The following is a 24,704-nucleotide window of genomic DNA, read 5'->3' on the forward strand; positions in this document are numbered from 1 at the left end:
TCCTTCATGAGGCAGGGCCAGTTGCCTCCAGAAACCTGGTCATGCTGACCCTAAAAGCATGCAGAATTTCTGGGGAGCAGCTGTGATCAGCATGGTGTAATTATGAGGGTCATTCTTGCCCTTCTCGGGGTCAGAACCTCTCTGGCTTTGAGGGAACTTGGAAATTCGCTATTTGAGTTTCTTACTGTGGCTGAGAGTAGTCTCCACATAGCCCACCTTCAGCCAGTGCTGGCCCTGAGGGTGAGAAAGCCCCCCACCCTCCATTTCTCCTGATCAACTCCACAGGCTCCGGGGGCTCAGCCAGAAGTGGGCTGGCAAGGGAGGTCCTTGAGGCCCAGCTCTCCTGTAGCTAATGCTCCATGCCCCCAAATGCTGAACATTGAGGACCCCTGCCAGTGTGGAGTACATCTTCTAGCTCTCCTTCCACCAGACATTCCAAGGAATCCCAAATTTGTGAAGAGGAACCAGAATACCCATCTTCTGTGTAGAGTAGAAAGTTAACAATTTTCCTCAGCAAAACTTTCCCCTCAGTGTCCACAGTTAGACTCTAGGGACAGAGAACGGCCTTTCCTTCTACAGCCTCATTGACTGTGGAGTGAGAGCATGTCCTGACTGTCTGCTCTTGTCCCCAGGTTTGCTGATAATGGCATCGGCCTGACCCTGGCCAGGTAAGAGTGACTGCCGTTGTGATTGGCCTTCTGTGGGAGCTTATATTTGGACATCTCACCCCCCCACCTCTCCTCTCTGCAGTGGCGGAACCTTCCCATATGACGATGGCTCCAAGCAGGAGATAAAGAACAGCTTGTTTGTGGGCGAGAGTGGCAACGTGGGCACAGAAATGATGGACAACAGGATCTGGGGCCCGGGTGGCTTGGACCACAGTGGAAGGACCCTTCCTATAGGCCAGTAGGTTTGCAATGGTGGGAACCGCCCTTCTGTGTGTGTGTGTGTGTGTGTGTGTGTGTGTGTGTGTGTGTGTGTGTGTGTATGTGTGTGACTTGAGTCACAGCCATGGAAAGAAAGAAGTTAGCGGGAAACTTCTTTGTGTTGACTCTGAATTTTTCTGCTCTCTAACAACCTGAGGGAGGATGAAATCAGGAATGAGGAGAGAGAAGTCCAACAAGTACACAACCATCAAGTGCATAATAGGGTCTTAGTGAGTGTTCAGGGGAATGTGGTGTCCAGAAGAGGGAGTCTGACTCCCCGCAACAACTCACTGGAAGTCTTTCATTCATTTCTGAGTATGGCAGAGAGGCAACCAGGCCAACGTCCACTTAGAGGAGGATGAACAGAGGTGACCAAACCTGCAGCCACGTCCAACACAGTTTAGAATCTTACACCAAAAGACAGACCATCCCTAGCTGGTCACATCTCAAGGGTGCCATGCATACGAGAGGCAAGGCTTGTTCCACTTAGGCCCTAGAATCAGTTTAGTTTTTCTCTTTGTAGAAATAATGGTTTCTGATGCTACAATCAGGACAGAAATACACAGACTGAAACTTTCAACCTGAGTACACTTGGGTTGAAATATGCCCTAGAGGCACACTCAGAGGCATCTGCTTGCTCTTCTTCAGCCAAGCTGTTAAGAACTCTTGCTTCCATTTTAAGGGACACAACAGACGCTTTAATTTACAAGTGAGTCTGAGTCTGCATTTCTAGAATTTCTTTCTAGAAGGTTACCAACCTCCAGGGACAGGATATTCCGGTAACTTCCAGAGGTGATCTTGTCTATGGTAGCCTGACAGGTTCAGGCGGATTCCTCACACTGCCTTTGAGAGGAGAGACCTTGAAAGGACCATGCAGTTTTAGTTAAGGTATATTCTGCCTGAAAAGAAGTAGATTAGGATCTGAAGCATGTGATTTGTGTAGAACTAGCAAGAATGTGCCGACCCTGAACACCTTAACTGGAAAAATGCATGGACGCACTCCATGAGTACCAGATTCAAAGTGACGGCATCATCAGTTACAAACACAAAAGTATGGAAACACAAGGAGATTTGGGGGTGAGTGGAGACTTTCTTGGGAAGCATATGCAACAGCTGGGAGCCTGAATAGAAGACGAGGGACAGCTGGGGACAGCCTCTCTCTGGGGACAGATACTTTGTATGCTTCCTTTTCCATCCTCATTCCCTTGCTTCCTTAAGTTCCCTGTGGAAGGGGAAGGAGGAGACCAAGCCAGAAGCAGAGACATGGGTATAAGTGACACGTTAGGCTTCGAAAATGACAAGCCTAGATTTGCGACCAGCCCTGAAAAAGGCCACCGAGCTATCTGACCAGTCCCTCATGGGCCATCTTTTCCCATGCCCTTCTCAAGAGTCTCAAGCAAATGGGAGAGGTACCTCTGAGGCCCTCCTCCCTGCCAGGCAAGGGTGAAGTTTCAATGTCACTAACTCTTCCCTGGTCCCTCCATGTCTCCCGGCTGCCACCTCTTCCCACTTCCTTCCTGCTGCTCCCCCAGTATCAAGCGTTCTCAGGGGCCCTGTGTCAATCCGTGGCCTTGCTTTTCCAGCAAGAGTGGTCTTTGCCTCTGGCAATGCTTGCAAAGTTCCTTGTAGTTCTTTTTATCATTGCCCGTTCTGTGTGTTTCTGTCCCTTGCAGTTTCCCAAGCCCAGCACATTGCCGGTTGATAGGCTTACGGAGGAGATTCATCTGGATCTTAATCTGATTAAATTGTTATAGCAACCAAAACTAGGGCGATAATGACTAACAGGGCTCCTCTCCCGAGGGACAGAATATTGGCAGTCTCTTGAAGTATTTACAGTATTTTCCTAGTGACTAGACACATTGATGGGAAGAGTAGAGAAACTGTCTAAACAGAGGTCCCTAAGCCAGCAACTAGATAGACAGCTATTTATCTACCAACCTATCGTTCATTCATTCATTCATTCATTCAACTAGCTGTCCATCATACCATTCATCCAATCCTCTAGCCACCCACCTACCATCCATCCATTCATCATCCATCTACCTACAATGTCTCCATCTATTCATCCACCCAACATGCATTCATCCATCTGCCTATCAGCCAGCATCCATCTACCCAGTCATCCAACCCAGTCCATCTATCCATCCATTTTCCACCATCCATCCATTTTCCATCACCCATCCATTTTCCACCATTGGTTCATTCATCCCTCCATCCACCCCTCCATTCATCCATCTTCTACCAGCCAGCCAATACATCCCACATCATCCATCTTCAGCAGTCATTCTTTCATTGACACTGTGCCCATCCATGCCATCTCAGTGAGTTAAATGATTTAATGTTTCTCAGTGGAAGGAGTTGCTGGAGGTGGGGATTGGGAATGGCTTTACTCAGAAAAGCTCTTAACATTCACCTCCAGAGAAGCAAACAACACAGTCTGACATCTGACTTCCTTAACTGCACAGGAATTTTCCAATCAGAGGAATTCAGTTCTACGATGGTCCCATCAACATCCAAAACTGCACCTTCCGAAAGTTCGCAGCCCTGGAGGGCCGGCACACTAGTGCCTTGGCCTTCCGCCTAAACAATGCCTGGCAAAGCTGCCCCCACAACAATGTGACCAACATTGCCTTTGAGGATGTCCCGGTGAGTATGGTGCCAGGACAGGCTTCTGGCATGGCCAGGCTTTGAATGATGACTCACATGTCCCCCACGGCTTGGAGATTGAGCTGTTGCCACCACCACAAGGGTGGAATAGCTTCCTCCAAGCAGGCTGGACCATGTCCCAGTTTTCTCTCTGCCCAAACTGGAAAAGTACAAGCTCAGGTCACAGAAAAAGGTCAAGTCGGGGTGAATGCCCCCTGGCCTTTGATCTGTACCCCAGTGAGAACCTAGAGATGAACTCGGGGCTCTCAAGCTTTCCTCCAGACCCTTGCCACACTGGATGCTGTGACCAGGCTACTTGAGTTGGCACAGAACATCTCACAACTCCAGCAGTGTCTGAGGAAAGTCTTCTGAAGACGTTGTTTAACTTTATCCTGAAAGTAGAATGTGAACAGGAGCCTCCTGGCTGTGGATGGAGAAGGTGGAGGAGCTGAGGGTCAGAAGAGCAGGCCAAGGCTGCCTGTGGGGCCTGCTGCTTCTCACTACCTATAGCCTGTGGTCTCCCAAGCCTTGCCCTCCTCCTACTTCTCTCCCTGCCCTCCTCCTCCTCAGTTCTTCCTCCTTCTTCCTGCTACTGCCCTTGCCCTTCTGCCCAATCCCTGGTAGGGCCTCTGAGAAGACAGGGAACTTAAGTTACTTAATTTCTTCACTCAGACCCCTGAGGGCCTGTAGGAGGTCAGTCGCAGAGATGTCCAATGGCTTGCACTGTGAGGCTGTCCTCCTTAAATCCACCGCACACACTCACAGGCTCATGCATATTCTCACACACAGGTACCCCTACATACTGTTTGTACACACTTTCTCATACAAGCACTAACCCCCCAATTCCTCCCGAGTTCACTTGGCAGAACACTCACATTTACTCACTCCTAAGCCCCTCCTCCATCAGACCAGCCTCCAAGGCCACCTACAGCAGCCAAATCTATAGTGAGCAGAGCCAAAATTGTACGATAGTTTTCAGAGTAGAGGCACAGTGGCACTCTTGACTGTTTTTCGAGTTCCATGAGATGGTCAGCCATGCGGTTTCCTCTAGCGCCCAAGGGCAGCCTCCGTCTGGCTGCCTTGTAATGTCAGCGGAAATTAGAAACTTTGCCCTAGTCTGATGACGGCTGCAGTTTCCATTCACCTTCTGGCCCAGTCTTATTTTCCTGGGCTCTGTTCAGATTACTTCCAGAGTGTTCTTCGGAGAGCCAGGACCCTGGTTCAACCAGCTGGACATGGATGGGGACAAGACATCTGTGTTCCACGATGTGGACGGCTCTGTGTCGGAGTACCCCGGCTCCTACCTCACTAAGGATGACAACTGGCTGGTTCGACACCCGGACTGCATCAACGTCCCAGACTGGAGAGGGGCCATCTGCAGTGGGCGCTACGCACAGGTGGGGATGCCACCCTGAGCCACTGGCTCACTCACTCATGTGACAAGGACTCAGAGAGCTTGGTGTGTGCCCAGCTCTGTGTTGGGCCAAGAACAATGCAGGATTTCCCTTCCTTCCCTTTTCCGACCCTCTCTCCTATTCCACAGGATTTCCATAGTCCAAACACTGCACTGGGATGCTTCACATCAGATTGTAGCGTTTACTAACTGCTGACCTTCCGCTCACACCCTGGGAGCCTCAGTGTCCTCACGTGTGAACTTGAGCTAAAAGCTGAGCTTCTTTAATGATGCTTTAGGAACGATTTCAGATGATAGTAATAAAATCCCTCCTCCTGTCCTTTCTTAGGAATAGAAATATAATGCAAGACATAACTTTCCTGGTAGTCATGTTAAAAGGAAAAAAGAAATGAGAAATTAATTCAGCAATATTTTACACATACTCAAAATACTATCCTTTCAATGTGTAGTTAATATAAAAATTATTGAGCAATTTTTTTCTGTTCATAGACTTCAAGTTTCCACATATATTGTATATTTCTAGTCCACTTCTTTTTTTTTTTTTTTTGGTTTTTCGAGACAGGGTTTCTCTGTGTAGCTTTGCGCCTCTCCTGGAACTCACTTGGTAGCCCAGGCTGGCCTCGAACTCACAGAGATCCGCCTGGCTCTGCCTCCCGAGTGCTGGGATTAAAGGCGTGCGCCACCACCGCCCGGCCCACTTCTTTTTTTAACTATTTATTTTGTGTGTATGAGTACTTTGCCTACATGTATGTCTGTGCACCATGTTCATGCCCATGGAGGTCAGAAGAGGGTGCCAGATCCCCTGGAACTGGAGTTATGGATGACTGTGAACCACTAAGTAGGTGCTGGGAACTGAACCCAGGTCCTCTGGAAGAGCAACAAGTGCCCTTAACTGCTGAGCCATTGCTCTATTCTTTTGAATATTCATTTGAATTGAATATTCATTGCCCATTTCTTTTGAAATGTCAGTTCTCAGCAGAGGAACACAGAGACCTACCACAACAATCAAGTTGTGTTTAACAAGAAGAAAACTCTTTCTCACTGCTCTTGTTTTGAGATTTATTGATTGATTAATGTCGTGATCAGGTCTGCATTTTGAGATTTAAATGAATTAAAATTGCATTTTAAAACTGGTTCGTGGACCACAATGTCCTCATGTACAGGACTCAGTGGGCACACATGACCCACAGCTAACACATGAAACAGTGCTGTACACTGTCTGGAGTGTAACAACCTGAAATAATTGCCATGATCCTGTGACCATTACTGCCATTACTTGGATGAATGACTGATGAATTAATTAATTAATTAATGAGGGGAAAGAGGGCAGAGAAAATTGTCAGATTAGAAAGAAGGCACCTGGGCCAGTTGGGCCAGACCGGAGGGAAGTATGTGATGGTCATGTCCTCCTGGCCATCCTACAAGGCAGGCATTCTTATTACCACAGTAGACATCAGAAAGCTTACAAGATACTTGAGTGTGTCTTTCGATGCATTGGACAGCCCTGTAAGATGGACAGTGTTGGGATTTCTCTTTTCATCTTACATAACATACATATGATATATATGTGTGTGTTATGTAATAAAACTGGAGGAGAAGAGAGCATGTTCCTTCCAAAGGCACATCATTGCACTTTGGTGTAAAGGTCTCTTAGCTGCAGAGATGTCACTTTATGAATATGGGATGAGCCAGAGAACTGAACAGGGTGTGTGTGTGTGTGTGTGTGTGTGTGTGTGTGTGTGTGTGTGTGTGTGTCTGTGTGTGTGTGTGTGTGTGTCTGTGTGTGTGTGTATGTTTGTGTGTTGCACACATATATGTATATATTGTGTCTGTGTGCTTTGCTTGAGTATACACATGTAGAGGCTAGAAGTTAATAACAGATGCCTTCCTCCACCACTGTCCACGTTATTTTTTGAGATAAGCTCCCTCACTGAACCTGAAGTCATTGTTTTGACTAGGCTAGATGTCCAGCAAGTTCCCAGAACTTGTTTACCTGTTTCTGACTACCCCCAGATGCATGCAGCCATGCCAGCCTTTACATAGGTACTGGGGATCCATACGAAGGTCCTTATGCCTTTAGAGCAGACATTTTACCCATTTTTTCTTTGAATGAGACAACATACTCTCATCTAGTGGGTACTGATACATACACTACCTGGCCCCCAGGCAGAGGGGCAGAGAGTGATGTAAGATAACACACCCAGACAACCTCTCATAGGCTGTGAAGGGCCAGTTGTGTCTGCGGTAGAGTTTGAGTACACCCCTACAAACCGGGCCCGGTGCTACAGGTCCTGACACCTCAGCTGCTAGGGAGGTGGAGGCAGGGGGATTACAAGTTCATTAGTTTCAAGACCAGCTTGGGTAGGCAACTTAGTGAGATCTTCCTTGACTCAAAGAGTAAAAAGAGGCCTAGGGATACGGCCAGTGGAGGAGTGCTTGCTAACACCTGTGGTGTTTAATGCCCAGTACAGACAGAAGAAAGAAAAAGGGAAAAGGAAGAGGGGGGTTAATGAAGAAGGAAGGAATTAGGGAAGGAGGAAGGAAGGAGGGAAGGAAGGAAGGAAGGAAGGAAGGAAGGAAGGAAGGAAGGAAGGGCCTCCTCTTCCCCTTTCTTGTCTTTCCACATGTGCCTCCATTTTTCACAGTTCACCAACTCCTGGCAGCTCCACTGGTCACTCCTCAGCAGAGGTCAGTTTTTTGGAAATCACAGAAAGTGACTGATGAACACAGTGCAGCTTAGGCTGTGTTCCCAGCAGAGAGAGAGGTGTCCTCTTACTTGGGCTTCCTTTCCTTCAGGCTCTGCAAAGAGACAGTAGCTCTGGAAGTGCCCTCTGTGATCCGATGATAACCAGACACTGAAACAACCCCTCCTAACGGCCTCTTTGTGCGTTTCCTTTTTGGGTTTTCAAAGATGTACATCCAGGCCTACAAGAGCAGCAACCTGCGCATGAAGATCATCAAGAATGACTTCCCTAGCCACCCCCTCTACCTGGAGGGGGCCCTCACCAGGAGCACCCACTACCAGCAATATCAGCCCGTCATCACCCTGCAGAAAGGCTATACCATCCACTGGGACCAGACAGCCCCAGCGGAGCTTGCCATCTGGCTCATCAACTTCAACAAGTGAGTCAGAGCAGCTCAGGATAACATGACCCAGGACAGTGGCACCGGCTGAACACAGGCAGGGAGAGTGAGAACTCCTCATGGCTAGTGAGGACCTCAGGCTGGTCCCTGTCACCCCTGCAGGTGGTACCCAGAGGGGTTCTCATCACCCAGAGTTGAGAATCCAAGGACACTGGCTCAGGATGCATACTGGGCCCACCTTGGTCAGAGCAGCTAACCTCTTGGAGGCTTAGGGTGATGATTGCCTCCCAAATGAACAAAGAATGTGGAGCGAGCTAATGAGTATATGATAACTACCACCCAGCTCCTGGCATTACCAAGTGCTCAGTAAATGGAAAAAAAGCCACAGGGCATTGCTGCTGTTATTTATAGAGAAGGGAACAAAGCTCTCTGTGAGTGCATCTTAGTTACTTTTTTGTCGCGGTGTTAAGATAACCTAATAGAAGCCACTTAAGGAAGGAAGGACTTATTTTGGCTCAGGGTTTGAGGTTAAAGTCTGTTGTGGTGTGGGTATCATGTCAACAGGAGCTTGAGGCAGCTGGTCACATTGCCGTCAGGGAGCAGAGGGAGATGCATGCTTCTTTTCATTCAGTCCAAGATCTCAGCCAATGGAATGGTGTTACCCACGTTTAGGCAGGTCTCCCCACCTCAATTAACCTAATCAGGAAAATCCCTCACTGGCATGGTGAGAGGCTAGCCTCATCTAGATAATCCCTCCCGGCACAGCCTTTCCTGGGTGGTCCAAGGACCTATCAAGTCCATCAATATAGATCATGGCAGAGAGGAAGCTAGCTATAAGGTTGAGGGCATCAGGTCAGTTGCGTGCTTTCCCATTCATGCATTTCCTACATGCATCATATGCTCATCACTGTACTCCTGAGACAGACATTCATCCATTGCAGAAAGGAGGATGAAACCGGCCCTTTGATCACGCTCTATCAGGAAGGGGCTGAACCCAGCCCTCACTTGCTTGTGCTCTTTAATCATAGCCTAGTTGAAAGAATACCATTTTCCCAGCCAAAACCCATGCAGAGCAACCCTAGATCAGCCCTTGAATGCTCATAGGTGACCATCCAGATGGCCCTCCTCGGCCACCTCTGGTCGCCATCCATCCTTTTCTCCTTGAACACTTTGTGACTTAGTACTTATTCTTTCAAAGTTTCCCACTTAGAATTCTTCAGCCACTCTTCCTGTGGTGTGTTCAAGGGCCCTGGGGCCTGGACACCCTTGCCCAGAACTAACTCCACCTTCCTTCCTAGGGGCGACTGGATCCGAGTGGGGCTCTGCTACCCAAGAGGCACCACCTTTTCCATCCTTTCGGATGTTCACAATCGCCTGCTGAAGCAAACATCCAAGACCGGGACCTTTGTGAGGACCATGCAGATGGACAAGGTGGAGCAGAGCTATCCAGGCAGGAGCCACTACTACTGGGATGAGGATTCTGGGTAAGGAGGCTCCTATGGTCTGCAGAAATGGGGCTCAGTTCACTGTGTATCCTGGGTCTAACCGTAACTCTAGGAAGTACAGTGTAGTTGATACTTATGAGTACAGGATGCTTTCCTAGGCACTGTGACCCTAACACTAACCATGTTCTTAACCACTTAAAGCAGTCAAACATTGGGAGAGACCTAAACTCTCTATTAAATCTGCAAGTGGATTGTAGAGAAATTTTCAGAAAAAAAACGTAAAGGGAGTAAGGAAAACCAAATACACAAACATGGAATGTGATCCCTGAAACCCAAAGGGAACAAATAATCTGCTCATTTTAAGGTGGGAAAAGAAGACACTGGAAAAGTAAGAGTGACTTGGCCAGGGGCCCCAGCACAAACCTACCCCAGCTGGATCCAAGGCCCCCAAATTCCGCTGACCTTCACTGGGTCCTGGTCAACAGACACACAATGGAAGCATGGTGTCTGCACAAAGACACTAGGGGGCTCTTTGGCCCCTTCCCCTAACAATAAATCCGGGGCTGGGGAGCTAGTTCAGTCAGCCAAGTCCTTCTGTGCAAACACGAGGACCTGGGTTCAGCCCACCAGCACCTTCGTAATAAAGATAGGCACAGGGGCATGCATTTAAAACCCCAGAACTGGGGAGGTGGAAACAGGCGAGTTCCTTGGGCTCACCAGCCAGCCTAGTTCAGTCTGCAAAATCCAGGGAAAAATGCAAGTCCCTTTCTTAAAATTTCTTAAAAGTTTCCCCCAAGGGAGGTGTCCGCAAACAATGAAGTATGGTATAGAGAAGTATGGCCATTGGCAGACAGCTCCTGAGGATGACACCAAGAGCTGACCTCTGGTCTCTACTTTCATGTATAAACACATGTGCCTGTACACACACACACACACACACACACACACACACACACACACACTCCAGACTAATAACTGGGGAAGTCCAGTACGACCCAGAGTGATGAAGCTGGCCACAGAAGCCTTTTAGAGAGAAAGGTGAAAGGTCATTTAATGGGCATTTTGCTTTTCTTATAAGGAAAAAACAAAGTAGCTTCTCTCTTTTTTAAAAAAAAGGAAAATCAATTTGCCATAATTAGGGATAAAATGAAAACAGGCTGGCTAAGAGGAGGAGTTCCAAGGTGGGAAGTGGGCCCTGGCTTGGTTTTAGCTGTGCTCTGTATATACTACTGCGTTTATCAGTTTCCACCAAGGGAGGTGTCAGCAAACAATGAAGTATGGTGTAGAGAAGTATGGCCATTGACAGCACTTCTCCAGAAGCATGGGGCCCATGGAGGCTAGACCCTAGTTTCTTCACCATCCCAGGGCCCTAACATTCAGTTCAGATCACTGGGACACCCACAGGTTATAGATCAAGGCCAGAACTGTCATCTGTACAGGAGTGTGGGATGGATGGTCTCCCAAATTCCTTCGTACTCATCTGGCAACAAGGAAATCTTAACACTGTTAAGTCCAGTATAGGAGCGAAGGGGCCATGCCAACTTCTGCTCCTTGGTCCTTGGCATGGATCCTGATGGGGAAGGGAGCCCCGGTATGATGTAGCCATGGGCAACACTCACAGGAGGTCATCCTGCAGCCTCCCCACCACACAGAGCATACAGATGGACTGGCTCTGTGCTTGGCCTTGAGCTGGAGGTTCCTGTGTCTGGCACTTTCCATTTTAGTCAGGGATCACTTGATTCCAGGAACAAAGGTATTTTTTTGTTTGTATGTGTGTTTGGCTTTTGTGTTTTTGAGACGGGGTCTCACTAGATAGCCCTGGCAAAGAACTTACTATGTAGTCCAGGCTGGCCTCAAACTCAAAGAGATCCACCAGCCTTTGCTTTCCAAGTGCTGAGATTAAAGATGTGTACTACCACACCCAGCAGAACAAAGGTTCTTGATTTGTAGTGGCTTGAAACAACTCAAATCCAAGACAAGGCTCATTCCCTCACACTCTCACGCACATGAATGTGCACGTGTATGCCAAGCCTCTTGTTATTAGGGTCTCCTCTCAAGCTGCCTTCTTTTCTCGATTTCCTGGGAGAGCCATGGCACAACATCGTCACAGCAGCCACCACTCACATGCCCTTACAACTCAGTTACCAACCAGTAAATAACAAGACCAACCACTTCATTCTCGCCCACCAGAGAGTGCATCCTCTTGCCTGCCTATTGAGAATAAATATAAACAGCCTATTGAGAATCCAGCGTGAGCCCCTGCTCTGGTCAGAAGTGGGGTGGAGTAGATTGTGGCACGCAGGCCCAAAGCCAAGTGTGCTCGTTGAAAGCTGGCTCCGCAAAAGAGAAGTGTGGACAGTCAGACCTTCTCATTAGATAGTTCAGACAGACTTGAGAGCGTTTTTCTGAGATGAAGGAACAACAATAACAAATGCCAAGTTAGTTCTGCGGCGGCCTCACAATCAGCCTCCCAGGAACGTGGGTCAGCTGCCTTCCCAATAGTTATTATTAGAGAAGTTATGACTTGAAGACAAGCAGAGTTAGGACCCACGACGGAATGGGAAAACTCCCAGCTCTGCTGCTCCCCAGCAGTGCGGTCACGTCTCTGAGACAATTTCCTCATCTGGCAAGTCAGTGTGATAATGGTACCCAGTGGGCAAAGTTGATGATTTAAATGAGAGGATATGTCAATTTACTGTTGTACGACATAGTTATTCCTCAGAAAATACTTGCCAGCATTCTTAGCTCCTTCTTGAATGTATTCATAAATGTATTTATTTTATTCCTCCAACTGCATACATATGACTCTCTGACAGGCAAATTCCATGATTTAAGGCCCTCGGGAAGTAATCTCAGTGACCAGGAGATTTTTTTTGATTTGTTTGTTCATTTGTTTGCTTGAGACAAGGTCTTGCTAGGTAGTCCTGCCTGGCCTTCAACTCAATATATAGACGAGTCTGTTCTTAAACTTGAGGTGACCTGACCCTCCCACCTCTGCTTCCCAAGTGTTGGGATGACGAGTGGGTGCCACCATGTTTGATTTGGGTGAAAAGGGGGTTCTAAGTATCCCACAGCAACAGCCAGATTCTTTCTGTGTGTAGGTTGCTCTTCCTGAAGCTAAAAGCCCAGAACGAAAGGGAGAAATTTGCCTTCTGCTCCATGAAGGGCTGCGAGAGGATCAAGATCAAAGCCCTGATCCCAAGGAACGCGGGCATCAGCGATTGCACGGCCACTGCTTACCCCAGGTTCACCGAGAGGGCCACAGTGGATGTACCAATGCCCAAGAAGCTCTTTGGAGCTCAGCTGGTAAGTGGCCATGGCGGGCTGGGCCTTTTGCCTCTAGGAGGCTCAAACCCAGCTGCACTCCTCTCTGGATACCTCCTCAGCTCCACGACTCAGTTCCGGGTCAAGGCGCAGGGCACGTGAGGAGAACGACTACCCGGACTTCACAGCCTTACTACTGTTCCGTGTTTGTGTTTCAGAAGACAAAGGACCACTTCCTGGAGGTGAAGATGGAAAGTTCCAGGCAACACTACTTCCACCTGCGGAATGACGTCGCTTATATTGAAGTAAGCAAAGGTTCTGTAGACCCAAGGCTGCTCACGGAGGTGGAGTGGGTGTATTATCTACTTTTATCTCACTGTGAACACAGTACCTGATAACTTACAAGGGGGGGGGGATTTATTTTGGCTCGTGATTCAGAGAGTTTTGGTTCACTGTAGTGAGGAAGGTATGGCAGGCCAGCACAGTTCACAGAGGAGCACAGTTCACAGAGGCCCGCTGTCATGGTTACTTTTCGGTTGCTGTGACAAAACACCGTGACCTAGGTAACTTATAAATGAAAAGTGTTTAATTTGGGGCTTTACAGGTTCAGAGGGCTAGAGACCATGATAATGGAGAAAAGGTATGGTGGTAGGAACATCTGAGAGCTTCCATGTTGATCCACAAGTAGGAGGCAGAGAGAGGCACTGGGAATGGTAGGAGTCTTTGGAAACCCCAAAGCCCATCCCTAGTGACGCACCTCCTCTAACAAGGTCACACCTCCTAACCCTTCTCAATCAGTCCCACCCAGTGGGGACCCAGCATTCACATATATGGACCCATGGGGGCCATTCTCATTCACACCACCACACCTGCACATGTAGCAGAGGCTGTGGACCTCATGGAGGACCAGGAAGCCAAGAGAGAGGCGGAAACTAGGGGTCAGGAATAACCTTGAAAGACCAACTTATAGTAGCCTACTTCCTTCAGTTAGATTCTACCTCCCAAAGGGTCCACATACTCCTGAAACATCCTCACCAGGTGGGGAGTCATCATTCAGAACATGAGCCTGTAGGGACATGTCAGGTTCAACTCTAACGGGTGGTGGTGTGATAAGTCGCCACAAGCTGTGTGGGTTAAAACAAAAAAGCTATTCTCTTTCCTTTTGGGAAGCCAGCAAACTTCCTCTGACTTCCAGTGGCTCTAAGGACCTTTGGATTAGAGTTACTTCACTCACACCTTTGTCCCGTCTTCGTGAGGCCCTCCTCTGTGCCGATCTCACATCTCTCACCTTTCTTCCCAAGGGACCCCCATCATGGCATTTAGTGCCTGCCCAAAACTTTCTGGATGTTCCTCCCCTGGAATCTTTAATAATGACACATGTGTATGTCATTAAGGCATTTTCAGAAATACTATTTCTTTCTTTCTTTTTTCTTTTCTTTCGGTTTTTCGAGACAGGGTTTCTCTGTGTACCTTTGCACCTTTCCTGGAACTCACTCTGTAGCCCAGGTTGGTCTCGAAGTCACTAAGATCCACCTGCCTCTGCCTCCCGGGTGCTGGGATTAAAGGCGTGCACCACCACCGCCCAGCAGAAATACTATTTCTTGATAAAGCCAAATTCACAGGTTCCTAGTGGGCATATCTTCTGGAGGGTCACTATTCAAACCTACAGATAGCACAGGGAAGTGATGTAATGAGGTTTTATGAATTGTGTCGCTGTGTAACTGTGTAACTCTGTCTTTAGTGTCTACATAGGAACCATATAGGAAGGAGAACCTTGGGGCTTCAGCTGCCCCCAGGATCCCTCATGCCTGTGTTGCTTTGACCTTGCAGGTGGATGGGAGGAAGTACCCTTGTTCAGAAGATGGCATCCAGGTAGTGGTGATTGATGGGAACAGAGGTCATGTGGTGAGCCACGGGAGCTTCAGAAATGCCATTCTGCAGGGGATACCCTGGCAGCTCTTCAACTACGTGGCAGCTGTCCCTGACAAGTGAGTCTATGTCTCAGCTTCTGAACTGTCCCGTGACACAACAGATTCCTGGCTAGGGCCCTGTCCCTCATGCCCAGCCCCGTATGATACTTGCCAGTTGGGATGATCTGTGCCTACGGATTGTGCCCACTGGATGGGGAGCCCTCCATGCCTGTTGCTGTTCATGCTAGAGGCAGGACTGCTGTGGATGTAGGTCAGACTGAGGCGGAGAGGACTGCTGGCTCACACCGTGGAAGGCTGCCTGACCCTCTGCCCCCGTCACAATACTCTCTCCCAATGATCTCATCCCCACCCACACCTCCAATAGGATCCAAATGCTGGTGGCTTCTGAAGTGCTCCAGCCTGGATCTCTTTCCTAAACCCCAAACGTTCCTGTCCAATGGCTGCTTAGAGGATGCCATCTAGATGTCTCTTATGGAACTAAATTCTCATTCCCTTGTCTCTTCTTTTTATCTTTTAATCCTCCGGATCAACCATTCCTTTTGTTTTTTCTAAATCATCATCCTCCAGATGTTTAGACCAGATTCTGAGCTTAATGCTGAGTATCTTTCTTTTTACCCCATAATTATAACACCGTCTAACACAGTCCATTACCCTTCCACCTGGTCCCTCCTTGGTGTCCTCTGTCCCTGTTGATCACCAATACCATGACCAAGGTTCCTGGCCAGCTCTTTTCTTCCCATCTCCCATGTTGGAAGTTAGTTTGAGCTTCTTAAATGTTAGAATCCTCAGTTGCCTCTCCTCACCTCTTTCCAAGTCTGGCACATCTGTGTCCTCCTCCCTGATGTCTATTCCCATCCATCCACTGCTCTCCACTGGAGCACTGCTTGAACCAGAATTGGGAGCCTTGATGGATGCCCCATCAAGGAATCAGACTTCTTGACGTTGGCTCCACAATGGACTTAATCTCTGCTTGTTGAGTCCCCGAACTGTACTATGGGTATAGAAATCTCTCTGTAGCCACAAGCTGGTGGAAAAGAGCCTGTGCAATCCATGTGGCACCTGTAACATTTGGGGGTTCGTAAATAGTTAAGGAGTGGAGAGAAGCGCCCTTCTGGACGTCCTCTCATGGTCCTGGGGGAACTGGACTCCATGTGCGATTCTGGAGAACAGGTTTTGCTTGGTCACATTTTGTATCTGCTCTTCCCACATTTACTCAGTGTTCCTTTCACATCATATGTGCATGTATGTATGTATATGAAAGCAAATGGATGCAGGTGCATATGGGTGTGCACACGTGTGTGTGGAAGCCAGAAGACAACCTTGGGTGTCATTCTTTAGGCACTTTTTTTTTTTTTGAGGAAAGATTTCTCATTGGCCTGGAACTTTCCAAGTAGGTGAGGCTGGCTAACCAGCAAGCCTTAGGAATCTGGTGCTTGTCTCCATTTCCCTAGCACAGAGATTACAAACACAGGTGCCACCACACATGGCTTTATTTCACATGGGTTCTGGGAGTCAAACTCAGGTCCTTGTGTTTGCAAGACGAGCATATTAACATTGGGCTGAGCCAGCTCCCCAGCCCCACACTTTAGTTTTCCTGTGCAGATTCATACAGAAGAATGCAACTTTCCAAGTTGGGAAAGTACATTTATCATCTAGAGATCAGTAGGCTTCAGGCCTTTTTTGGCCATGGGACTTTTTCTTGAAACGAACCAGAGCACAGAAGCTGGGAGTGAGAAATAGCCCCCAGACTTCTGTTGAAGTGGGGTGTGGGGCTCCTTGCGGCCTTTGCACACCCTTTGGAGAAACATAAATGGTCTCAGTCAGTCTTTGGTTGGCAGTGGAGACAGACAGGAATGAGATCCTCCAATGCCTCCCTGGCCTCCTGGGAAACAGCAATTGGGTGGGGCTGGGGAGGTGCTTCTGTTCTGTGGCTCAGACCTAGGCTAGGGCTATTCTTCCCTTCCCCACCCATGTCCGGGACCACCACTGACCCTAGGGTCCCAGCAGCTCACACTACAGACACTGAGAATAGCTTCTGGGAGCGTCTTCTGACTTTCCACCTGTGTGAGACTATGTCAGCAGGCACAGGGGCTGAGTGGTCAAGGGAATAATGTACCAGGGAGAGAGACCTGCAAATCATACCAGGAGGCTGCATGATAAGCAAGCCTGTCTCCCTGTCCACTTATGTCAGCTGACCCAAATGCTACCCTGAGTGTATGACCTTCCTTTGGGCTCACTGCCACAGGCCTGCAGTGTTTATTCTGAGTCTGAACAATGGGGAAATTTCCTCTTGGGAGCAAAGCCTTGATCCACCCCAAGGATGTGTTCGCAATGAAGCCTTTCTCATCAATGGGCCTCACCTTGCCAATCCCTTGGGCCTCTGCCTTTTAGCCTTCTCAAAGAGCCCAAGACAGCTCCTAGCTGCTTTCCCATTGGCCCTTACTGCACACAAGCCTCCCTTCTGCTCCCAGTGGAACAAAATTGGGAGAAATAGCGAGTTCCAGAATCCCATACAGTTTTTCCATGTCTGGACTGTGGTCTGTGGTTACAGAATTCCACTGAGTTGGGAGTCGGAAGCCCCGTGAAGCTTCTACCCTGTTTCTGTTCTGAGGCCGGTGCTCACTCCCCATGTCTGGCCCAGCATGAGTCTGCCACGATGGGGACTGTTTTCTTGGCACTGGGGACTAAATACAGCCCAAAGCAGAAAGAACAGACCGCCCACTCCCCACCGTGACTTCTGCAAATTGGGTCCTTCTGGCTCCTGACCCCTGCCCTCCTGAGCAACCCCTCTGGGAAGCCCTCACAAATAATGTGTAACTGTTTGGTCAGTCTCCCATTGACAAATCAGGCTGATCTTGCCCGATGAGAGAGGGTGTTGACACACAACAGAGGCCGTTCTGGAAATGCAGTGACTACATAGTGTCCTTCCCAGAATGCTCTCAGACTGGGCCACACACACTTCCTGCAGCTGAGAGGAGGCTAGGCTGTACAAAGCCCAGTGCCATCCACAGAAACCACTAACACACACCCCTGGCTCCACACTTGCCACACAAACATTAGGACCTGCGCTCAGATCCCAACACCAGTGTAAAAAGCTAGTCACGGCCACACCTGTGCCTGTAACCTGTGAGAGACAGAGACAGGAGGACTGCTCAGGTTTGCAGGCTGCCAGCCTAGCAGAAGCTTCAGTGAGAGACTCTGTCTCAAGGGGATAAGGTGGAGAGTGGTGGAACAGGCCGTCTGACATCCTCCCCTGCCCTCTACATGCACACAACACACACACACACACAGGTCCACAGAAAAAGAAAGAGAGAGAAATACGGGCTCCACTGGGAACCTAGCACGGGGCACGGTCACCGTTCTTACGAAATCAGCCTGCTGTGAGTTGGCAGCATGGTCCTTAGGAACCCCAAGCAGAGCCCCTGCAGCAGGGCTCCATGACCCCATGCTGTCAGGAACTCGTGGTGGCTTTGTAGTTTGATAGCTGCTCCCTCCTCCTCCCTTGTGTCCCCATTCTCAGTCCTCCTTTGCTCCCTTCTAGCTGTCTTGGCTTCCTCCATCACTACATTTTTATTGGCTTCTATCTCAAACATAGTTGAGGTTATTTGAATGAAGAAGCACGTATTATCTGGGCATGATAATTAATGTATGCCTATAATCCCGGTACTGGGGAGACAGAGGCAGGTGGATCTCTAGGAGTTTCAAGGCCAGCTTGGTCTACCTAGTAAACTCCAGGCCAACCTGGGCCACATAGTGATACCCCCCTCTCAAAAAAATAATCAGAAAGAAGGAAAAGTGGGAAGGAAAGAGGGAAGGAGGGAGGGAGGGAAGGAAGGAAACAAATGCATAACTACACACAAAGAAATGAAATAGCATTGAACTTTATGAGTAATTGTCTAAGTTAGGGTTTTTATTGTTATAAAGAGATACCATGACCATGGCAGCTCTTATAAACAAAACGTTTAATTGGGGTGGCTTGCTTATAGTTTCAGGGGTTCAGTCCACTATTATCATGGCAGGGAACATGCTGGCAGATGTGGGACTGGAGAAATAGAGCTGAGAGTCAGGAAGTTGACTGAGACACCCGGCAGTATCCTGAGCATAGGAAACCTCAAAGCCCACTCCCATAGTGACACACTTCCTCCAACAAGGCCATACCCACTCCAACAAAGCCATACCTAAGAGTGCCACTCACTATGAGATTATGGAGGCCAATTACATTCAAACTGCCACATTAACTATTTTATGTGAGAGAGAGAGAGAGAGAGAGAGAGAGAGAGAGAGAGAGAGAGAGATCTGAGAAGTCACACTATGAGTCCCAGCACAGGATCTGGTAGAGCACCCTGACATAACATCTCCTCACACATACTCTGTCCTGCTCGTGGGCATATATGTAAAAGCAAAGGGCCTTGTCTAGGCTTGAGAAGACCAGGAACACCAGATGTGGCCAGATGTTAGGGAATACTTGTCACTGAAGGGAAAGAGTATGTTGGCTAAGACAGAGGGAAGGATATCCTTTCTCAAATCCCTGGCCAGGCCTGGGCGCTGCCACCGCAGGTTCTACCCGAGGCCAGCATCCCTCCTGCATCCCCCTCACCTCAGTTTCCTCTCTTTCCTGTCTCTTCTTCCTCAGTTCCATAGTTCTGATGGCGTCGAAGGGCAGATACATCACCAGAGGCCCATGGACCAGAGTGTTGGAAAAGCTTGGGGCAGACAAAGGTCTCAAGTTGAAAGGTAAGTCAGAGTGAGGTTAAAGCTGACCTCAGCCCTGGGGCAGACAGTGTGGAGACGCCATTATCCTTGCTGCATCCGTGGCACTCTTTCCCACTAGCCTTGGGTACAGCCCAAGGATCCTCGGCATAGCCGGTGGCCTCCTGGCCTGGTGCCGCCTGCCAACCAACCTACATTGGTTAGCTAACTACAGCCCATTCATTTTCCCTTGTGACCAGACACTGGAAGAACACTTCTAAAGCTCTTTGCCCGTCTCCTCCACAAGTGGCCTTTTAGACAGTATGAGCATCATCAGAAACTGCCTTTGTCTGACCATGCAGCCTGGCCAAGGGCTGGCATCCTCCTCATAAGTCCAGCTGATGTCTGCTTTTGTAGCATCAATTACAGTTTAAAAAATTCTTGTTTGTCTTCTAAGACAGGAAAAGAAGAGAGAATTAAATCCCAGAGACTCTCCATGCTTGTTTAAGGTCACACAGCTCTTCTGTGATGAAACCTCAGCCCAGACATCCTAGATATGCTGGATAAAGCTAGCCAGATATAAATATCCATGTCCACGTGATGCTCATTTGTCATAGATTGTTCAGAACAAGGCCCCAGAGAGGTTTAAGTGAGAGGGAGAAGATGTGTGAATGAAGACTACCATGATAGCTACCAGCCTTGCACCTTGCTGAACTTTTAATAATTATCTCATGCATTCATAAATAACTTGAGTAGCAGGCATGGTTCCCTCCACAGAAGAGGGAGAATTCAACAGTTCCGTAGTGAGGTGCTTGCTTGGATGTGGACCCTTGCCTTCCTGAGCCAGGTCCTGACTAACTGTGTCCTGGTGATAATGAGCATCAAAGCCAGCATCCCATGATGCAGATATTTATTCCATGCTGCAGCTAGAGAAAAATCCGGAAAGATACAAGCCTGTCACAGCAGCCAGTAGAGAGATGGAGTCAAGGTCATTTCCCTGAATCCCCGGGGCTATTTTTAGGCTTCTATCTGTTACATTAAGATGCTATTGCCAAAAGGCTCAGATATACAATGACCAATGTCAAGTGGTACTTGTCCGGAGGTGATAGATGGGCACTGCCCTCCAGCCTGAGCCAGTCCTGCGCGTAGACATGGGCCTCCAAGTCACTGAAGTGCAGGGCAGAGACCATGTGGCATGGAAGCCTAAGATCTGGGGGTTCTACTCAGTGCCACACTGTGTGTCATTCATGTCCTGGGAAGATCCTTCCCTCCCAGAGCCACAAAGTGACAGATCTTGAAGAAAAATGCCACCATTTCACAGGTGGGGGTCAAAGGCTACAGAGACTTTCTGGTGGCCGTAGGTCAGCTGGAAGGCAGGCAGGCAGGAATCCTGCTCGCGCTCTTCCCTCCCCACCCACCCTGTCTCATGCTGAGCATGGCTCGCCTGCCTGTAACTTACAGAGCCTCTACCCTACTGAGGTGGCCAGGAGGCTCAAGCGATGCCTACAAGCCCCATGCAAAAAAGGTGCCCAGTCCCAGCACCAGCTGGGCTGAGAGCTTACCCGAGAGGGACAGAGCGCAGTGGGGCTGGGAAGGGGATGCCCCACTGGGGCAGAGGATGCTGGAGGGGCGTGCTAGGATGTGCTAGGGCACATAGCCCTTCTCTGCTACCTTCCTCATTGGCACCCCCCTTGATCCCCCACTTTACAGAAAAATTGGCCTTCGTCGGCTTCAAAGGCAGCTTTCGACCCACCTGGGTGACCCTGGAGACTGACGAACACAAGGCCAAAATCTTCCAAGTGGTGCCCATCCCCGTGGTGAGGAAAAAGAAGTTGTAAGGACAGCTGCCACTGTTACCATCCCGGGCTGGACTCCTACAGCAGCCGGGGACAGGATGGCTGGGTCCCCTGGTTTTCAGCCCCACTGGGCTAAGGGACGGATATCAAAGACCTTGGTGCTGCCACCTGCCCCTACTCCAGTCGACCTGCAGCACCCGGGCAGCGTTGGCTGACGCTACAACCTCCTTTTGGGTGCTTCTCTCCTGTCTGTGCCTCGTCAGGAGAGGCATGGGGACCATACAAAGAGACCTGGGTTGTCCTGGCAGCGAACGGCCACTCGGGCAGGAATCTGAACCCAGGTAGGCGGTGACCCAGATGATGGGACCACTCACAGATTTCCACAGCCACTTGCAGACACATTAAGTGGCAGATGGCGGGGAGGCCATCTTGACTCCTGTAATCGAGGATAGGGCTTCTTGGGATTAGGAGCTGGCTGCAGACAGAGCTGGCCAGGGTGGCAGACTGTGCTGGAGAAGAGATGGAGTCCTCTTCTGGAGGGGCTCCCCTTTTGAGAGACTTCAGCTGGCACGCTGGAGTGGGGACTAGGTGGCTACTGGAAGACCTCCCTGGGATGGCAGAACTCCACAGTGTTTTGCTCTATGCCTGGAGTCCAGCAGTAGAGGCAATCTTTGTAGCTGATGTCTCCGCTGGAAGTGCCCTTGATACAGGGGATGGAGAGGTGAGAGCTCACACCTGGGGACCTGGGGTCAGCAGATGACAGGCAGCCAGGTCTCGGGACACTCTGATACCAGGCTGAGAGGCCAGAAGGAAGTGACACAGTTGACCAGTGGTAGATGAGGGGACGTTCACACCACCCAGGAACATGGGGGAAGGCTTCTTCTGGGCGGCCTGGGTGCTGGCGGGAGTGAAGGACAGAGATGGTAGAGAGAGATGAGGTGGCCTCTGGCATGGCTCAGAGGTGGAAGGCTTTCCTGCCACTACCTGCAGCGTCTGAGTCACTGCAGGTCACCTTTTGCCCTCCACAGCTCACCCACGTATGGCAGGGTCAGCAGAGAGAAAAGGGCGGAGCTATGATGCACAGAACCTAGTTCAGGCTGGTTTCCAGACGGCCCCCTCTGACCCTGAGAGAGGGTGGAGTGTAGTTCACAGATCTGAGGCTCTCCCACAGGCCTCGGTGCACTTCAGCTAAGAGCTGAGCCAAAGACGATTCCAGGATATCTGAGCATGCTCACACCACGGTGAATCTGGGGTGTCAGAGATGGAGAGGAAGTCCAGAACTTTGCACCTATATCTGAGGAGAATGAGACCCGCGATGGGAAAGAGCCGCACGGCCGGGTCTGTGAGTCCCAATCTCAGCACCCACTGCCACATCACACTGCCTCAACAGCTAGCCCGGGGTGTCCAGTGCTCCTGTGGTAGCTGCTGGAAGGGGGTATATCCCGCGCAAGGGGAGAGGTGGGCCAGATAGAATGATCTTCTGTAAAGGGCTTTTTCATCTTGCTCCCCAGTGCACACTCCACACTCCCCTCTAGGCAGCAGCCCGGCCACCTTCATCTTCTTCACACTGCCTACCACACTCGGGCATGGGCTACTCATGACTGTGGAATCCTCTTGGTGCTACCTTATTCCACAGCGGTGCTGGAATGCCCAATGGATAGCATCAGGATATGCCAATGTGCTTCTGGTGGGCCAAATTGGCTTTTCATGGGTGGGGATCTGAGAGTGGTTGGCTCTGGCCCGGGGTCTCTCAGCTGCTGTGAACCCTGCCTGAGCAAATAACTCAGACGCCCAGATGAGTGGAAACCATCCATGTTCAATAATCTTCTGAGGTATCGGGGGTTCCCTGGGGTTCATGAATGGCATGAGTCCCCTTTTCTTCCCAACCACAAACTCTTTCAAAGACTTTCTTGGTCCTCTCTGCCCAGTGGTGCCAAGGAGCCTTAGTCCCAGCGTCTACTCTCCAGGTTGAGCCAACTCTTAGGGGGTCTTGCTCACTGAATAGGTCTTCTATGCTAGGAGGTGTCTGTGGGTCTCAGCCTCTTAAGACAAGGTTGCTTCAGTGGCTAACATCACAGGAAAGACCTCTTCTGGGGAGATGAGTGGGAGGGGGGAAGGAGATAAAAGTGACCTCATATTTTTCTTGTCTAAGTTTCATTGGATTTTTAATGCGAGGGTCTCACACTGTGAACCACTGAAGATGCGATCACTTTCAGGTGGCCGTGAATGTTGAATGTCTTTGGCTCAGTTCGTTTCCGCAAATACCTATTGGAAAGTTCTCCAGGCTGTACATATGTTGAGCAGTGCAGGGTTCTGTAGAGAAAGCCTTCTCTCCTAAACCATTCACCAAGAGTCCATGTCCAGGCATTTTCTTGGTAGCACAAATGTCTTTCTTGCTTAGAAAGTCGCTCTTGTCCTTTCTGTTCATCAGCACTGCCCTTGAGTCAGGCACCTTGGATCCAAAGGCTCCTGAAAGGCGCATCTTCTTCCTGTTGGCTAAATAGCTGGCCCTTTCTCGGGAATTGTATGCACAGCATGTTTTGTATGTAAATGTCCCTTGTAGTTGTCACCATGAACAAAGGTATATTTTCTATTTATTTATTATGTATGCACTTCAAGAAGTCGCTGTCAGAGAAGTGAAGAGTCATCTAAAGTCTTCTGTTAGAGGATGTCCTTTGGAGCACTGGGAAGGGGTGTGCCCAGAGCCAAGGACATCAGCTCTGGTTTGGAAAAAATCCTGCTGTACCATATTAAACATACAAAGGATGTCATTGTCTTGTCTGCTTGGTTCATTTTCTGGGACAGTGAGTCTCGTGTTAAAGCAGTTGTCTATGGAAAGTAAGATGGAAATCACCCAAGTCTGCCCCACTTACTTCCTGGTCTTGTTCCCAAGAGCTACTTACATATCAGAATCCCACCTTGCTCCCATCCCACAGGAGTGCTGAGAAGAGCAGATGGAATGGTCCACTGGCAGAGAAGATGCCATTTCATGTGACCAAGCAAGGCAGTACTTGCCTCATCCTTAGGTCCCTTAGCCATCAGGAAGCTCTCAATCCTCCCCCTCCTACTAGGGAACCTGGGGAAGGCATCAGACTGGGGCCTAGAAGACCACTGTCCTTCCTCTCAAGTTCTGACCAGAGGATAAACTCCACATCTGAGAGGAGCATGGCCACAGAGGTAGACAGACAAGTCCAACCTGAACTCAAGACAAGGGGTAGGGACGGGTGGAATGGGTTCCAGAGAGGAGTGAGGAGGCACACTGTCTGAGCAGAGTGAGCTGCTCCAGACCACTTGTGGATGACGTTTAATTAATTAAGAACAATTCAAAATAAGTAAGTTCCTTAATTGGCCACACTGCAGATACTCCACAGTCATCGAAATCTAGTGACCACCATTGAGGACTGCATGGATATAAAACATGTTCACCATCATAGAAAAGTCCTCTCTTGATACTGCCCAGAAAGCTGCTGAGACTTACACATTGGCATTACAAAAAAAATCTATGCCCC

At 49.3% G+C, this 24,704-nt stretch overlaps 1 protein-coding gene across 9 annotated transcripts in view; it reads left to right on the forward strand.

The window, feature by feature from the left end:
* Cemip (cell migration inducing hyaluronidase 1) overlaps nucleotides 1–23,966 on the forward strand; it is a 160,898-nt gene extending 136,932 nt beyond the window's left edge. For 8 of the 9 annotated variants that reach the window (XM_052762108.1, XM_052762104.1, XM_052762106.1 and 5 more), the window contains 11 exons: nucleotides 633–668; nucleotides 751–906; nucleotides 3,392–3,572; nucleotides 4,754–4,969; nucleotides 7,898–8,109; nucleotides 9,369–9,554; nucleotides 12,617–12,821; nucleotides 12,998–13,084; nucleotides 14,610–14,767; nucleotides 19,344–19,444; nucleotides 21,110–23,966. In XM_052762108.1, the coding sequence (XP_052618068.1) occupies nucleotides 633–668; nucleotides 751–906; nucleotides 3,392–3,572; nucleotides 4,754–4,969; nucleotides 7,898–8,109; nucleotides 9,369–9,554; nucleotides 12,617–12,821; nucleotides 12,998–13,084; nucleotides 14,610–14,767; nucleotides 19,344–19,444; nucleotides 21,110–21,237 (1,666 nt within the window). In that variant the 3' untranslated portion in view covers nucleotides 21,238–23,966. The remainder of the gene's footprint in view (nucleotides 1–632; nucleotides 669–750; nucleotides 907–3,391; nucleotides 3,573–4,753; nucleotides 4,970–7,897; nucleotides 8,110–9,368; nucleotides 9,555–12,616; nucleotides 12,822–12,997; nucleotides 13,085–14,609; nucleotides 14,768–19,343; nucleotides 19,445–21,109) is intronic. The other variant, XM_052762101.1, reaches the window with a different exon arrangement.
* The last annotated feature ends 738 nt before the right edge of the window (nucleotides 23,967–24,704 follow it).

Source organism: Peromyscus californicus, unplaced genomic scaffold (assembly GCF_007827085.1).
Source record: "Peromyscus californicus insignis strain IS unplaced genomic scaffold, ASM782708v3 Scaffold_4__1_contigs__length_199733344, whole genome shotgun sequence".
In the NCBI taxonomy this organism is placed as follows: domain Eukaryota; kingdom Metazoa; phylum Chordata; class Mammalia; order Rodentia; family Cricetidae; genus Peromyscus; species Peromyscus californicus.